This window comes from Betta splendens, chromosome 13, assembly GCF_900634795.4.
Source record: "Betta splendens chromosome 13, fBetSpl5.4, whole genome shotgun sequence".
Lineage (NCBI taxonomy): Eukaryota > Metazoa > Chordata > Actinopteri > Anabantiformes > Osphronemidae > Betta > Betta splendens.
Window position 1 is genome coordinate 6,595,224 of NC_040893.2, and position 16,155 is coordinate 6,611,378.

The window sequence follows — 16,155 nt, forward strand, 5'->3', positions numbered from 1 at the left end:
ATTGCATGACACTGGTTTCATGAATTTTAAAGTGACCTTAATAAGCAAGATTAGCCTTTGGCACAGAGCGTTTTATGAGCTGTGACATGCTGTTGATAGCTTCATTTAAAACATTTAGCAGTGTTTTGAAAGGACTTTGAAATTTCTAGTTGTGCTCCTTTAGCAAATGAACTAAGGATAGTTCATCACGACCACCTTATTTCTTTGCACTAGCTTGTTCTACCTATATTATAGACCTTCAGTCAGGTCTATAATATGTGTGTATGTATTTGTGCTCTGAATTATTTAGAATACAGTTCTACAGTGTTAGCACAGTCTGATATTGCTTGTTACTTGTATGAGCCAGAGTACAGCGCAAATAAGTTATGTCACATGAAGTAGAACCAGGTTGCTTTCAAGGAGTCAGCCATGATCCAGCAGCCTGCAGCAACCATATCCCAGGTAGAATATCTTAGTGCTGTAATGAATCTGCTGCTTTTGGTATAATTTGCTAATTATATTGTTAACGGAGAACATGTGTGTATTTGTTGTGATCAGTTTTGGGATAAATATGGTCAGAGGAGCACTGGAAACTAGCTTCAAGATGCCAGTAAGAAACCATAAAAAACAGCTCGGACAGAACGGTCAATTGAGCACTGAGTAAGTAATATATTTGACCTTTTCTTGCTTTAGCTTGCACTTTAAAGTTTATCTGAACATTTGTCTGTAAACTGGAGAAGTAACACACTCCACAGTCAGTGGATCAGGTAGGACCAATCGCTGCAGGGCAGGAGGTTCGTCAGAGCGCAGTGCATTCGGTGTTGTACTGTAGAATATGACCATTTTCAGCCCCAGATTTCAGACACAGACCATCAGTGGTAAACATTTTGGCTAATAAAATGTCCAATAATTATAATACAGGAAGAAACAGGGAGTGGGCATGGTCCAAAGCAGAGGCGTGGCATGGTAAGACCATAGAATGGCTGGCAGAGCCAGCTCAGGATCCAGACATAGCCCCCCAAGGATCGGATTCCAGACGGCCCAACATCAACCAACATGGGACAACCAAGTCCCCCATGAAGTCCGAGCAGGGCAAGCGGAGGGAGTACGGCAGGAGGACCAGGGCAGAAACCCAACCTGGCCCCCTTTCTGGGGACCTCATGGACCTGGCTCGGCCTCCTCCCGGGGATCCCGTGGAGACATGGACTTAGCTCTGACCCCTTCTCGGGGACCGCTTGGACATCCAGAGGCGGCCGACCGTTGTCTGAGGCGAGACCACCGTGGCAGCCGAGCATGCGTGGTCCCCTCCAGACCACCACCAGGAAACAAGGCGTATGTGGTCTCCTCCGGACCACCAGGAAGCAAGGTGGGCAAGACGTCCGTGCGAGCATAGATGGTGGCAGGACTAGAATCCAACAGTCCAGAGAAGGTGGATAGGATAGTCACCTCCCATTGCCACTTAACCTCCGCCACCAGTTCCCTCCTGGAGTGTCGGCGGGGTAAGGCAGGTGCCACAACAAAGACGGGATGTGGAGCCATAGCAAAAGCAGCCTGGAGAATCGTGGCTGAGGCAAGCTGTGGGCCCAGGATCTGGGCAGGATGTGGAGTAGGAGCTGTTGTGGTGAGACTTGGGGCTGATGTTAACTGAAGAACTGTTGGCGGAATTGTGGCTTGGTCAGGACGTGGAGGTGATGCTGTCGCAACAAGAAGTGGGGCCGAACTAGTGATGTGTCGTTCGTTATATGACTCGGGAAGAACGAGTCCTCTCAGTAAACAATTTGTTCAGTTCCATGCAGTACCTTCTCTCGCCACATGGCAGCAGCCGCTTAAGCTCAGTCAGCAGGACAGGAAACAGATATGATTCGTTCAGGACTGACTCAACTGAGCATCGTTCCTCAAGGATTAGTTCTTTTGTCACGTGACAGCCGAGCCGTGCAGGCTTTGTAGCGAGCAGCAAGCACTCCAGTTTGTTCCTGATTCGTTCCTTGGATTCTTATGGATCGTTTGATCGTTCTTTTGTCATGTCACAGCTGTGGCTCAGCTACGGGGCTGTGTGGACTGGAAAAACAAGGAAATGAACAATGTCTGATTTCTGACGTTTATTTATTTGTCACCCCTGACAGCCGACATACATTATTTATTCATGGAATCATAATTAATTATTGGTCTTTGTTTCTTGTAGATATGTGTAGTTTAATTGTGTATACAGTATAATGTAAAGAATGATGAGTGTTTTCATAAATAGTTTTGAAAATTCTATTAACTTGTTGTGTTATACTTTGTCCTAAAAAATAAATAAATAAATAAATAAATAAATAAATAATAATAATAATAATAATAATAATAATAATAATAATAATAATAATAATAATAATAATAATAATAATAATAATAATAATATGTAGTAGATGTGTGTAGTGTTATTATGTATATAATGTAAAGTGTGTTTGTAAATAAATACTTGCGAACATTATATCAACATCCTGTATACTCTGCCACAATCATAAAATATAATAACAATAACAATAAGAATGTCACGTTTTGGCCAAGATAAATGCACCAATTGACCAAGTAAATATTTTAGGGAACTTATTGTTACTTTTTGCTTGAAAGTCTCACTAATTGTCAAAATAAGTTTTACTTTCACTTTATCAGCCGTCATGTAAAGGGCAGCTCGGGCTGCGCGGTTTAGTCATCGTTCTCGTTCTCGTTCATAGTTCACAGCTCAGGCTCTGTAGCGAGCACCAAGTACTACAGTTCTTTTGGGACTCGTTCTTATGAATGGTTCGTTTGTTCACTTGTCACATGACAGCAGATCCGCGCAGGCTCTGTAGCGAGCAAGACGAGCTCCAATTCGTTCCTACCGCTACCAAGCGACTGTCGGGCTGTTAAACGACAATAGCAGGGAAGAAGCATGATAAGTCACGTTAATGTGGTGAGTATTTGCTAGGTTTTCAGATGGTTTAAATTGCTAGTGGTCAGTATATACTGTAGTGTTTGAGGACCGCGGCCATTATTACGACGCCCACAGCGCCACCACATTGTAAATGAACGAAATGAACGACTGACTCGAAATGACTAATTCACTTTACTGAACGAGACTTAAAGATCCGAGTCAGTTGAAAGAACGGAACTTCCCATCACTAATGTGAACTGGAGTGGGCACTGGAGTGAGCTGGAGACCGACGTGGGCCTGGTGGCATGGCAGGCTGTGGACAGGTGGTTGAAGCTTGGGCAGGTCATGGAGCCGCAGCAGTGAAACGTGGAGCTGGGGTTGCAGAGGCCAGGCATAAAGCAGAAACTACAGCATGGGTGATCCGTGTGGGGACTGTGTCAGGAGCTGAGTGACAGAAGAAAGGTACATGTACGTAGTGTGGGGAGCCCTGGGCCTTCAGTTCCTTCCAGATAGGCCGAGCCTCTGAAAGGGACAATCTGCAGTCTGGGGCAGGGGAATGCATAGCCCCTGAGGAACACTCCAGCCAAAGACTGCCTGAAAAAACAACATTTGAGGATGGCATTTGAACAGGTCTTACAGTCCGATACAGTCAGTGGGGCTGCAGCGGGGCAAGGCAAGGCTAGAGAGTCTTCCAGCAAGGTAAAAACTTGTTCCACCCCATGAAAGCCCTCACACTCCTTCAACCACGGAGTGGAGGCACACACAGACTTGGTCCAGTCCAAGGTGGAACATTTGGCCTGTGTGTCAGGTAATTCTGGGATTGTGGCCAGAAGCTTGTACAAGGTTCTGATGGTGTGAGCTCCTTGGCCTGCTCTGACTGGGTCCATTCGTGGCTGAGGCATTCTGTCACAATTCACCATCCAGGATGGTGGATCGAGTCTGTGGAAGTCCATTTGGGCGGAGTCTGAACCAGAGAAACCAAAGTAACGGAAAAAATAGTCTCTTTTAATCAGAGCTGGGAAGAACTAGCAAAACGTAAGCTAAGGCATGGCAAGAACAAACAATAGCTAGTGACATGGCCTGAACAAACTGCGAGCTAGCAACATGACATGAACAAACGTGGCTAAGGCATGTGTAATATTTTTATGACAAGTTCAAAATGTAATTAAAGACTAAAACTACATTTTGACAAGTCACAATTCCAATACAAATATCTTTATTAGTCAGACATCAGTGCAGTGCAAACAGCACTTCTCCAAAGCTGGGGAGGTAGTGAGAAGCTGATTAAAGTCGTGTTCTGTGAAAAAATAAAATGAAATAAAAGTCTTTCATTTAACTAATTGACAAACATGTCTCCTCAGTTGAGGTGCAGAAGCACCAAATACAGCTCTAATAACTTCGGACTATCAAAAATACTTACTCAAGGCTACTGATATATTATTATCCACAGAGAAACACAATTACACACCTGTGATTAAATAACATTTATTTGACATTAAACATGGACTGTGATCCTGAAAAACCACATATCAGCGAGGGTTTGATGGTCAGTTTGCTCTAATGCAGTTCTTACGCACAACCAGCAGATGTCGTTGCCCACTCTGACTGTGTTAAATGGTGTCGAGTAATGTGTCAATTTCAGCCCAACTGTGTCATAGTTGCTCAGTGATTCATGAGGCTTTGATTTCGCCATCTATTCTACAAAGCATAAACAATAGACAGGTGCCTTTGCACATCTTGTATGCCGTGCAATGCGTGACTAACCAAAAACAGTACCCATCAATAGTCCTTAGTCCTTAGTCCATAGTGGCAAGAAAAGATGGCAGCAATAAAGGCAGTGGAGACAGTACTATGGCTTGACTGTGACTGTTACTTTGCTGAACCCGAGCCGTCATCATCACCGCAGGCGACGATTCCTGGCCCAGAGGCCGTGGCACCTGGATCATCACACACTCAGGTCTTGACCATTCCTTGTCCTTTCACTCATTGATTCATTCACTGTTGATCATCTCATTCTGATTGCTTTCTCATTTTCTGTTCTGTTATTTGAGTATTTCCATATTATGTTATTCATATATCCAGTAGTGTTAGATTAATAAAACGTAATAGGAATCTGGTTTTGTGTGCATTGTTCTTCAGATAAAAGCAGAGGACAAGAATTCACGACATTAGAGACTGATTTGGTTTTATCGCAATAACGTTATTGTTGTTTATTACTGGTAACTCATTGAATTGACATCCGGCATTGACTAGATTGATACAAGCGTTGTTTCAGCTTTAAAACAAACCTGGTGCCCCAACTTCGAGGAATATTAATGTTTCTGCATTGATATTAAACTATTAGTAATTTGAATCCGCTACAACAGTTTACACAGATAGCCAATATGCTTTCTCAACACTATGCAGTCCAGTGGGCAAGGAGAGGTATGACCACTTCTACAGAAAAGTCAGTAAAACATGCAGCATTGTCAAAAGCACTTATAGAAGTCGTAATGCTACCACAAACCATAGCAGTCTGCAAATGTGCAGCACATACGAAGAGTAAAAACCCAATTTCCAGAGGTAATTCTTTTGCTAACAAAACCACTAAGGAGGCAGCTGAAGGCAAGCATGGGATTTTAGTACTTTCAGGACAGGGCACAGAAACAGCAACACCATTTGATTTACAAATCCTTACAGACATGCAGCAGAATGCACCCACACCAGAGCAATTTTATGGGTAAAAAACGGGGGCAGTTGTCGATGGAATCTATAGAATATAAAATAAACCATATATTCCAAAAAGCCTGTTCCACACTGCCACAGTTTTGAGTCATGGGCCATGCCATGTCTCAATGTCTCAAAAAAGTTGTAAATGCAAATGATGTGTCAGGCGGTGTTCTGTCTCCACAGGATTCAGCCATTAAACCAGATGACCAGATCCTGATAATAGTCATCAAAAGAAAGAACTGGTCCCATCCACGGTTGGAAGACCCCTACACTGTCCGACTCACCACACCCACTGCAGTGAAGATAACTGAAACTGCAAAAGAGTGATTCCCCTGGTTGGCACTAAGTAGGGGTGGAAGTCGACCGGTATGAAACCTTTGGTCGCCGTAGAAACCAGCTGATCCCCTCTCCCAGCTATGGCTGGGTCTGGAAAGACCTGGAGGCTGAGCACTTACACCCATTTGAGACCAATGTGTGGTATCGTTATGTTAAAGTTTTAGCCAAATCCAAAAATAGGTCTAACTGCTGTGTAATCATGCATACATTGAAAATAGACTAAGTGATGTATTGCCGATGCTTCATAGTAAATCCTTATAATGACAAATGGGGAAATGTTAGAGTAAATATGATTTGCTGACTGATTTATGATTTTGTTATTATGATGTTACCCCACTCACAATGTTGATTTATTGTTTGTTACTTTTTGTCATTATGAAGGATATATGTGCTCAATATTTAATCCTGTCAGAAACAAAAACATGTTTAAGTTGCTGGAGCTGCACCCTGCACACAGACATAGAAACAGGAAGTGGTTGGGACTGCTGACTTTTGCTGGGTTAACTGAAAGGCCGGAGAAAGGTTAGCAGTCTTAGGGTTGTGCAGTACATGATGATATACGTCTACGCTCATGCTTATCCAACTCAATCAAGTGTTTTATCCTTATATGGAATTTTCTTGTTCTCAGTATGATCTTCATGTATTCATTGATTCCATACACTTATTTGATGCAACTTCAAGGCGTGTCCCATTTTCTAATAAAAAAGTAGAGCTCGCCGGAGTCAGAGTTGACATTTCCTAGGTAAAGCGCTTTACCTCAGACGGGCTCCCCTTGCAAGTAAAACAAAGTTGTAGCTTGTTGTGCTTTGTTGTCTTTGTCTCTCAGCGTATGAAAAGTGTTGTGGCTACTTTAGACCCATGTACGTCTATATATTTTTTACAGTTTAATCAAGACGTAATTGTACATTAATTAAAATTAAGAATTATGGATTTAACAATTAAATTAACAATTCTGAATTCCCACTGTATTTGTCCTAAGATATACTGTACAGTTGGTACAGTATAGTTGCTTGAGATTTCAGAAGTTCTTTGTTGGTACCTTCCCCATTATATTTTTCTTTGTATTCTTCTCCGGTCTTAATAACATAATGTAACATTTTGGAATGAATATACATAATAACAGTCCAAAACTGGAAGCTAATATAGCAAATATCTCTACAGCAACACTGAACTTTCCAGGAGAGCTGACATAAGCTGGAATAAAAGTGAGCCACACTGCACAGAATATCAACATGCTGAAGGTGATGAACTTGGCCTCATTGAAGTTATCAGGCAGTTTCCGAGCTAGAAAAGCAAGAACAAAACAGAGCAGAGACAGAAAACCTATGTAGCCAAGGACAGCCCAGAATCCTACAGCTGAGCCAAGAGCACATTCTAAGATGATTCTGTCTTTGACTACCTTCAAGTTCTTAAATGGAAAAGGAGGAGAAATCGTTAACCACAATACACATATTACAACCTGTATGAGAGTGAAGACCAGAACACTGAGTCTCTGCTGTGTTGGTCCAAACCACTTCATCACATTACTGCCTGGAAGTGAAGCTCTGAAGGCCATTAACACCACCACAGTTTTCCCCAGAACACAAGACATACAGAGGACAAAGGTGATGCCAAATGCTGTGTGTCTCAGCATGCAGGACCACTCAGAGGGTCGACCCATGAAGGTCAGGGAACACAGGAAGCACAGAGTCAAGGAGAAGAGCAGCAGGAAGCTCAGCTCAGAGTTGTTGGCCCTGACAATAGGAGTTTTCCTGTATGTGAAGAAAATGAAGGCCACAACAGCAGTCAGGCATGTTCCACATAAAGATGCTGCAGTGAGCAGTGCTCCCATCATTTCTTCATAGGATAGAAACTCCGCCTCCTTTTTTACACACACATTTCTTCTGTTGTTTGACCAAAATTCAGGTGGACATTGAACACAGCTGACAGAATCTGACGTGAAAGAATAAAACAGACATTAGACTTAGTGTTTTAGTTTCAACATGTTTTTTTGTTCATTTAATATTGTCCTATGTTTGGATTGAGTTCAGCCACCTTTAATTAAGTATTAATAAATCTGTGATGTTGCTTATTTCTCCCTCTGCACATTTAAGATGTGCAAAGGGAGAATTTAAGATGTTTTTTAATAATAAAAAAATATTAAAAACATGTATAGATTGACACACACATGTAGATTAGAAATATATATATGTCATACTGTGTTGACATTATGACAATGTTTCTCTTAAGAATAACATTCTGTTTTGATGATTAAATCAAAGGATATATTTCAACAACAGGTAACAATGAATTTAATTTATCTAAGCATGCACTTTGTATCACTAAACCTGTAACGTTGCTTATTTCTCCCTCTGCACATTTTATACAGTCATAGCAGCAGACAGGCTTTCCTTTTTGGAGAACCTTACGAGTTCCAGGGGAACATGTCCCACTGCAAACTGACACAGGAACCTGCAGGAACAACATGAATATCAAAAAAATGTACATGTAGCATGTATATAATACTTTGTTACTTTCTGTTACAATCATTATGCAAGATAATCAGACCTGTGTTGAACTCTGTGCCCAGGTTAAAGTCTTATTTTGTAGATTCAGCTGTTTGTCTTCAGATAAAGATGCATCATAGAGACCGACTGTGACAAAGTCTACAACACCATTTTCTGTTGGCTGCCAGTTTATAATTTCATATTTTGCCGGTGGGTCTCCATCCTCATTGAAGTAAACTTCATCTACTTCCTTTGTCATAAAATGAACATTTCTGATGTGCTGTAGAATCTATAATAGCATGTACCTATTTAGTTGTGACATTATTTTGTGAAGTTGCTTGGGCTCAACACATAATTGATATGCAATAGCAACGTGTTTTTCATATTAAAAAGTGTTTACTGTGTCAATTATAAAATAATTGAATTAATTATTAACTCACCATGAATGGATGCAGCTGCACATTCGTGTCACATGTTTCATTACAGTCAAATATTCTATGAAGTGCATGGGCCACAGCATACACTCCTTTATAGACATTGTTGAATATGGGCATAAGGGACATATCAGTATTTCTGTGTTGTAAACCACTCAGATCTTCAAGTCCAGTACATTCTCTCTGACTGTGTTCTGTTGTTTTTGATGACTTAAACTTACAGTTAAATAATGTTTCCCAAAATTCTGCAAACATCTTATCATCCAGTGTATTTAGAGATTTTACGTCTAATATAAACTCTCTCATTCCTCTAACATGTGCTTTGGGGATAGACAGACCTATGGCACCATCCAGAATGTGATATTTGTCCATTTCTGAAATTTGGGAATCAATGATCCAGCCTTCACTACCAACCCACTGGTAACCTGTCATGTTGTGTTCTGACAACTTATAAATTAGTACATCCATGTCTGGGAAATGAAGAAAAGCAACAATCACCTTAGAGGTTGAACGTTTGATAATTTCAATAATCTTTTGTATCTTGTTTGGTGGGTCTGTCCTGAAGAAAGCTACAGAATACTCCAGACAGATTCCCAGCTGCTGAGCTGTTTCTGTGAAGGTTGCCATGCCATTATTTCCATAATCATTATTACTTCTAATAGCTCCAACCCAAGTCCAACCAAAGTGTTTGACCAGCTGGGCCAGAGCTCTGCTCTGATAGTAGTCACTGGGTATTGTTCTGAGGAAGGATGGGTACTTGGATTTATCACTGAGACAAGCACAGGTGGCAAAGTGGCTGATCTAAAATGTAAAGACATGAGCCTGGTTTTATTAAGAGATTAAAAATCTCCACACAGTCACACTTTCTACTTGCAAACCACATGACAACTCTAAATGTTATTATGCCACCATTGACCCACCAATGGGACGTGAAAGGGTCCAATGACAGTAGCTGCAGCCAAGCAAAGCGAGGACGAGGTCTCTCCTATTATTGCTTGCACTTGTGCAGGTTTAGTACATGGACCCTCTGATGCAGACACAACTTCATTACCATTAATCAAGGCCAGAACAGCCTTCACACTTTTGACAATGGAGCCACAGGTGTCATACATCTTGTATCCCAGAGAGATTCCAGGTAATAACTCTGTGCTGTTATTGATCTCCTCAATGGTAAAAAGCAAAGCCTGAGCAAACTGGAACTCTCTGAAATTCAAACTTGGTGCAAACAGATTTAAATATTCGTACCAGCAGCAGATCTTGACATGGAAACAAAAGATTTAAGATTCAATTAATCTGAAGTATTTAATTCTAACAGTTCACATAGTAAAGAACAATCTAATTGTAGGATAAAAATACATACATTTTCATTTCATTTTCACCAGTTCTGTACCTGATACATTCCAGTGGCAGTGGTTTATGTGTGTAGGTTTCCTCTCTGTCTTTCCAGCTGCTGTGGAAGGAGAAAATTCCTCCTAACATGATGTCACCCTCTTTAGAAAGCTGAGGTTTGTCAGGATCACCTCTTTGGCTGCAAACTGTCCCAAAGGCCTGAGAGAATGATGCCACTAAGAACAAGAGCTGTAACAGAGCCCGGCCCTGCTCTGGCCACTTGTTTGTGCATGGCATGCTGTTGTACAGAAATAAACCTCTGGGTGCAATCATGTGTACCTTATTGTAGACCAACAGCCAGTGCTGACATTTATAGATTTTGCATCACCAACAAAAAAAAAGAAACAGATATTAATGTCACCCTGTGTAATAAAGAGCCCAAATAAAGCAAGATTAACTTTTGTGGTACTGTAGTTTATTGTTGTTACATGGTTCCGGGGTGAATGCTGACATACAAAATTATCATAATGTACTGTATTCAGTGCAATTTTAACCACATTACTATGATGTTTAGACAAGGTCAAGCAAGTACTGTACAGTATCAAGCCTAGTCACTATGACCCTTCCTTTACCACTGGCTTATCAGATGTTGCAAATAGTTGTTGCAGTAGATACTTCATTAATTGCTTGTGATTATTATTTAAATAAGTGCAAATCGTCAGCAGTGAGAATATGGTGATTTACTTGTTGTAGTTTGTTTTACCTGTTTGCAGAAACACTCAGTGAGTCGCCGAGTATCTTTGGACAAATCAGATGTCACTATAATTCAAGTGTGGATTAAAAGTGTTTACAATAATATAGTGATGTGTAATGCAAAGAAAAAAAACACCAAATGTTTATATCATGTTCAATACAGTACATGCAATGTTTATTTAACTCAAACTATTTATTAGCATCAACAAGCGCTCCAGTTCTCCAGTTCCAGAAATGCCCTTTCTCGGCTCCGTCTAACCTCAGAGCTCTTGGCAGGGAGGCTAGTGGAAAAGGCAAAAGAAATTATAGAATTATTGAATCTATAAATTTCAGATTATAATGGGGTTCTATGAATAGTATGATCTTAGATCCCTGCATTACAACTTGCGGAGTAATCCCCAAAGTCACCATGGCGTTCAAAAGAATATGTCCATCAAAACCCCTCGCATGAAGGTGAGCCAAAAACACAGAATCTTTGTACTTCTTAGCCCTGAGGCGCTTGAGAAACTTTACTGCACAATCAGGTCCATAATAACCCCACGGGACGCCATTACAGTACCCCCATCACGCTGACGTAAAATGGCCAAAAGTCATAGAACAACTTTTTATTCGGAATAACATTGGGGACTCTTTCAGGAGAACAGTCTCAGCTGTTCCTCCATACTGTAGATGACCCCACCACAGATGTGGCACTTGACGGCGGCATTCGTGCGGCTTTGATTGTTTAGTGGGTGATATGTTTATTGTGATACAGCCGACTACAACTTAAACATTTCTTATGAATGCCACACACGCTGGTGTGTTTCTGCGCTACAGGCCTCCACACCCTCCCAATGTTTTGCAGGACAATAGGCTGAGGCACACCTCAGATTACAATATTCACACACCACGCTGTCACTGGCTGCCGGACGCATGCCGGTGCACTCTGCAACAAGGAACACATTACAATGCTCTGCACATTTATGATTCAGCAGCCCATCATAACCCTTGTAGCAATGATTGCACAAGTATCTTGAGTCTATGAAAGCACTTGTGTTCTTTAGCCTGTAATAATGATTCTCGAAAAGAAACAGGTATACTGTAAGGGCTCACGAGGCAGCTGCTTTGTTGTGTGAAACATGTTCCGATTTCTGTTCTGTAAAAGATTAAATTCTTGCACCAAACGACATCATCAAACTTCTCCACGTTCGTGAAACACATCGGGGTCTGGGCTGTTAAACCAGTCTGTTGCTGAAGATCACGCCCCCTACTTTCTGCCTTGGCGTGATTCCTAGATAGAGCAGATGAGCCCAATTGCTTGCAAAACCGAGTTGATTATCTTGATATTTAACAATGTACATGAATCTCTGCTTATTTTGAAAATTTCACAGTCTAGCGTCTTCGTCAGCCCTCTTTTACCACCCCCTTGTAGACTGTGCACCACCTGAATCCCGAGCTCCAAGCTCCCAACTTGAAACTGTGAAAAGTCCATGCGTTCCGCGACTGACACACCCGCGGACGCCCGTGATCGCAACATGGAGCTCAAGCTGAATTAAATCACCTTCTTGAGTCTTATTTAAAGCTTGTTGGACCAGTTCGAAAACATTGCCCATAACAGCTCCATAAATGTGTCCATAATCAACATCATCTGTTTGCCCGATATTTGTCAACCGTCTTATTTCAAAGTTATTGAACCTGTTTCTGGTTACAATTCTGGTTTGAGCGGGGTTGCCTGGCCCGCCTCTTTTCTGGAAAGCCTCCGAGGAGGCGTCACCTGCGTCATACGCCAGGGAACAGGGAGCACCTCTGAAAAAAGTTCATTCTCTCTAGCTGGACTTGCAGCAGGGCAATAGTTTACAGCGTATTCTAATCGATCAAAATTAGAAACACACTCAGCAATGAGTGAGAAGGCCCCTTCACGTATGGACTCCCTGCCAGAAAGCCATATGCTTGCTGAATGAGAACCCCTCTCACCAACAGACCCATGGGCTATCACCAGATCACTCTCTCCTTTTCCATAGACATAATCTTAACCTTCATACAGCTTTACTTACTCCGCCAAGCCTCAAACCTGCCACTAGGGGTGTGCGATACTGCAAACTTTAGAGTTAATCCGATACCAAGTAAATACTGGACCAGTATTGTGGATATCAATACCAACACCGATACTTTTTGACAATAAATGCATTATCAAATATAAATACATTTTCATGACTGTTATGTGTTTTGTTTGAGTTGTATTCATTTAATAAAGCCCAGACAAAGTTCAACAGTAAATATAAATATATAATATAAATTGGTAGCGTTGCCACTGTATTCAGATTGTACAGGTCTCCATTGTTTCATTTTTGGCTTGAAAATATAACCACACGCTGCTCCTCTTTCTTGCTTCCATCCTTCTCCTTCGTCTGTGTCCTCTGCCTGCTTTTTTTTGCTGAGTCACGTCAGATCTCAAAGCAAGAGGGAGGGGGGTGGATGTTGGTTTTTATCTGGTTCGCTCTGGCATATGGTGCACAGGCACGCTGTTACACACAGGCATTTGGAGACGCAGACAGACAAGATAGTTAGGTCGTGTCTTTGTAAAAAACAGCAGCAGTGCGGAGGAGTAAAATTCAGCCAAAGAATCAATATTTTTGTTGGGGTATCGATCGATATCAATATTAGCATTGGTATCTATATTATCGATATTAGGATGGATCCGCCCACCCCTACAGTACCCTCCACTTTCCTCCTAAGTCATGCTTTGTTTACCTAGTTAGTCACAGATTGGTTTGCTTCTCACGCTCTTATTTAATAGCTTGCACCTAATCACGTTATTCCCTTATTTTTAGTGACAATGTGGGTGTCGGGAACAGGATTCACATTACGTTTTGTATAACTTAAATAAATATTGTTAAAATGAGTGGATTCTGCAGTCTATTCTTGTCCGAACCCGAGCCTGAACCGCTGTTGGAACAACAACTTTATGTATAAAAATATTCAGACGAGGTCCTTTGGCGCCCTAGGCAAGATTTCAGGTGGTGCCCCATTAAATTGCAGTAAATTTCACTGCTACTGTATACACTCATAAGAAACTTAATAGCTTTGCATTGGACATTCTTTTAATTAACTAACGCAATTGCACATTCAAATACAAACAAGTTAACTGAACATATGAAATACATAATACGGTTTCTGTTCAGTCATGCCCTTTTGACGCTTTATGTTTCATTCACGTGAATACTCAGCTGTTAACAATCTGGTCATTTACTACTTAAACACCAGCACTTACGTTAGTTCCCTGCTAGATTGTGTATTGTTGTAACCCGGCATTTCTTGTTTTTGCCTGCTAGTTACAGTCTTGCCTGTTTACCTGACTTCATCCACTTCACTTTGGATCATCCCTCACTGGTACCGTAGCCTCGCCTGATTGTGTATGTCCTGACTGCCTGTCCACGACCATCCACCTGCCTTCTTCCTATATACCTCTGACTCTCTGCTCTCCTGGTCTTGATCCATGCCTGTACCTTTGACTACACTGTACATTAAAACTCCTTCTACTCACCTGAACATCTCCTGGGCAGTGCATGTGGGTCCGGCATCTTAGTGATTATCGCGATTGTGACATACATAAAGTACCTAATAATACTCCCAAAATAATAAGAAGCGTAAACAAGTGACATTAACTTAAAATACAATATAATTTTAGCTAATATATGAATTAATTATATAATTTGTGTCAGAAAAAGTACCAGACAGTTCAGGACGTTTTGACATGTAGAGCTTGTTGTCCCATCAAAAAACCACCACTGTGTAGCAGGTAAAGTCAGACTTTATGGAGTGAGGCGTCTTAGGCAAGTACAGTACAATTACTGTACTGTAGGCTATATTATTATTATTATTATTATTATTATTATTATTATTATTATTATTATTATTATTATTATTATTATTATTATTATACCTCTACTACTACTATTTAGTAGGCTTTTCTTCTTTTCTAAAGTCTAGTTTTAAGAACAGTTGAAGTCAGTGTTGCCAGATGGGAAACAAAGACATATGGTACTGTCACTTTCAAATCATCCAATTTTTTCACACAAATTATCGTACGAACTACAAACATCTTTAAAAATTACAGTGCCTTCACAAACAAAACTGTTCTATGTGCACATAACCTAAGGACATAAGACAGAGGGTTACAGTAGTTATTTAAATTAAACAATTACTTTATTAATTTTTTGAGCTAGAGACTTCACATGTTGCGTGATTTCTTTGATGTGTTTTTAACATGGTAATGTTAAAATGACCAGAGGCCTTAAAAAGATAATAGAGGTGTAAATCTATATTTATATTAACACAATTTGATGAAATACTTAGGTGTTAAATGGCGTGGCTCCCCCCTTTCATCACTAGGGTGATTCACTAGAGTGAGGGTCTGTGTCTGATTGCAGCAGCTGTTGTTCTTTGTCCTCCATCTTGGGATGTCTTATATACCTGGAATCGTTACTTCCTTGTCTGTAAATCTGTTTCGAGATCAGCACTTTCTGATAGGCTGAAGAGGAGCAGGAAGCGTGGGGGGTCCTTCTCTTTCAGGGGGTTTCAGACATGTGTCAATCCTGGCATCTAATGGAACAAAGGGATGTCGTAGACCCCCTAATGGGGCATCATTTGATTCAGCTGGAATTGGCAGAATGGCTTTGTTTACAACTCCAAATAACTGTAGGGAACATAGAATTAAGTTAACTATTTTTTGTGTGATGACTCGATCTCTGTGAATGAAAGTTTGTTTTTTTTTTTTCTTCTGGCTAATGTAGTTTTGAACCTAAAAGCATTCTGTTGTTACGTTCCTTCAAGCCTTGCCAACAAAATGGGATCTTACACGTATGGATTTATTGATGCTTGATGGGCGTTTCATCATTTTAAATGTAAGGAACACAAACTACCTCACCTCCTGTACCACCTGTACCTTTTAGACAAGGTACATATTTGTACCTTTTGATTTGTACTTTATAGGGTGCAATCATGAACCTCTGGTGATAATTTTGTACCTTAATTGAATTGTACAAAAGGTGTTGATGAGGTACACAAATTAAGCAGTCAAAGTCAGAGAGATACATTTAAAAACATTATTAAACAATATGCTCATATTAAAATTCATTTCTATATGTAATACAATGTTGAGTTGTGCTATATGAACTTTTGACTGAGGCACCAACACTTTACCACTGCCAAAGTAATGGAATTTTCTCTGGAGTATGTCTATAACAAATACATC

At 40.7% G+C, this 16,155-nt stretch overlaps 1 protein-coding gene and 1 long non-coding RNA gene across 2 annotated transcripts; one reads left to right on the forward strand and one right to left on the reverse strand.

Annotated features, from left to right (window-relative positions):
• The first annotated feature begins 2,639 nt into the window (after nt 1-2,639).
• LOC121202689 (uncharacterized) lies at nt 2,640-6,877 on the forward strand. The gene is made up of 2 exons (XR_005898523.2): nt 2,640-2,914; nt 5,768-6,877. It is a non-coding gene; the product is annotated as an uncharacterized LOC121202689 (long non-coding RNA).
• A 61-nt stretch (nt 6,878-6,938) lies between these two features.
• On the reverse strand, nt 6,939-10,661 carry LOC114868578 (extracellular calcium-sensing receptor-like). Its single transcript, XM_029172308.3, has 6 exons — nt 10,231-10,661; nt 9,761-10,055; nt 8,847-9,641; nt 8,468-8,695; nt 8,248-8,371; nt 6,939-7,852 (listed from the first exon to the last, which is right to left on the reverse strand). The coding sequence occupies exons 1-6, from the start codon at nt 10,500-10,502 to the stop codon at nt 6,939-6,941; spliced, it is 2,628 nt and encodes an 875-aa protein (XP_029028141.1). The 5' UTR covers nt 10,503-10,661.
• Nucleotides 10,662-16,155: the final 5,494 nt, after the last annotated feature.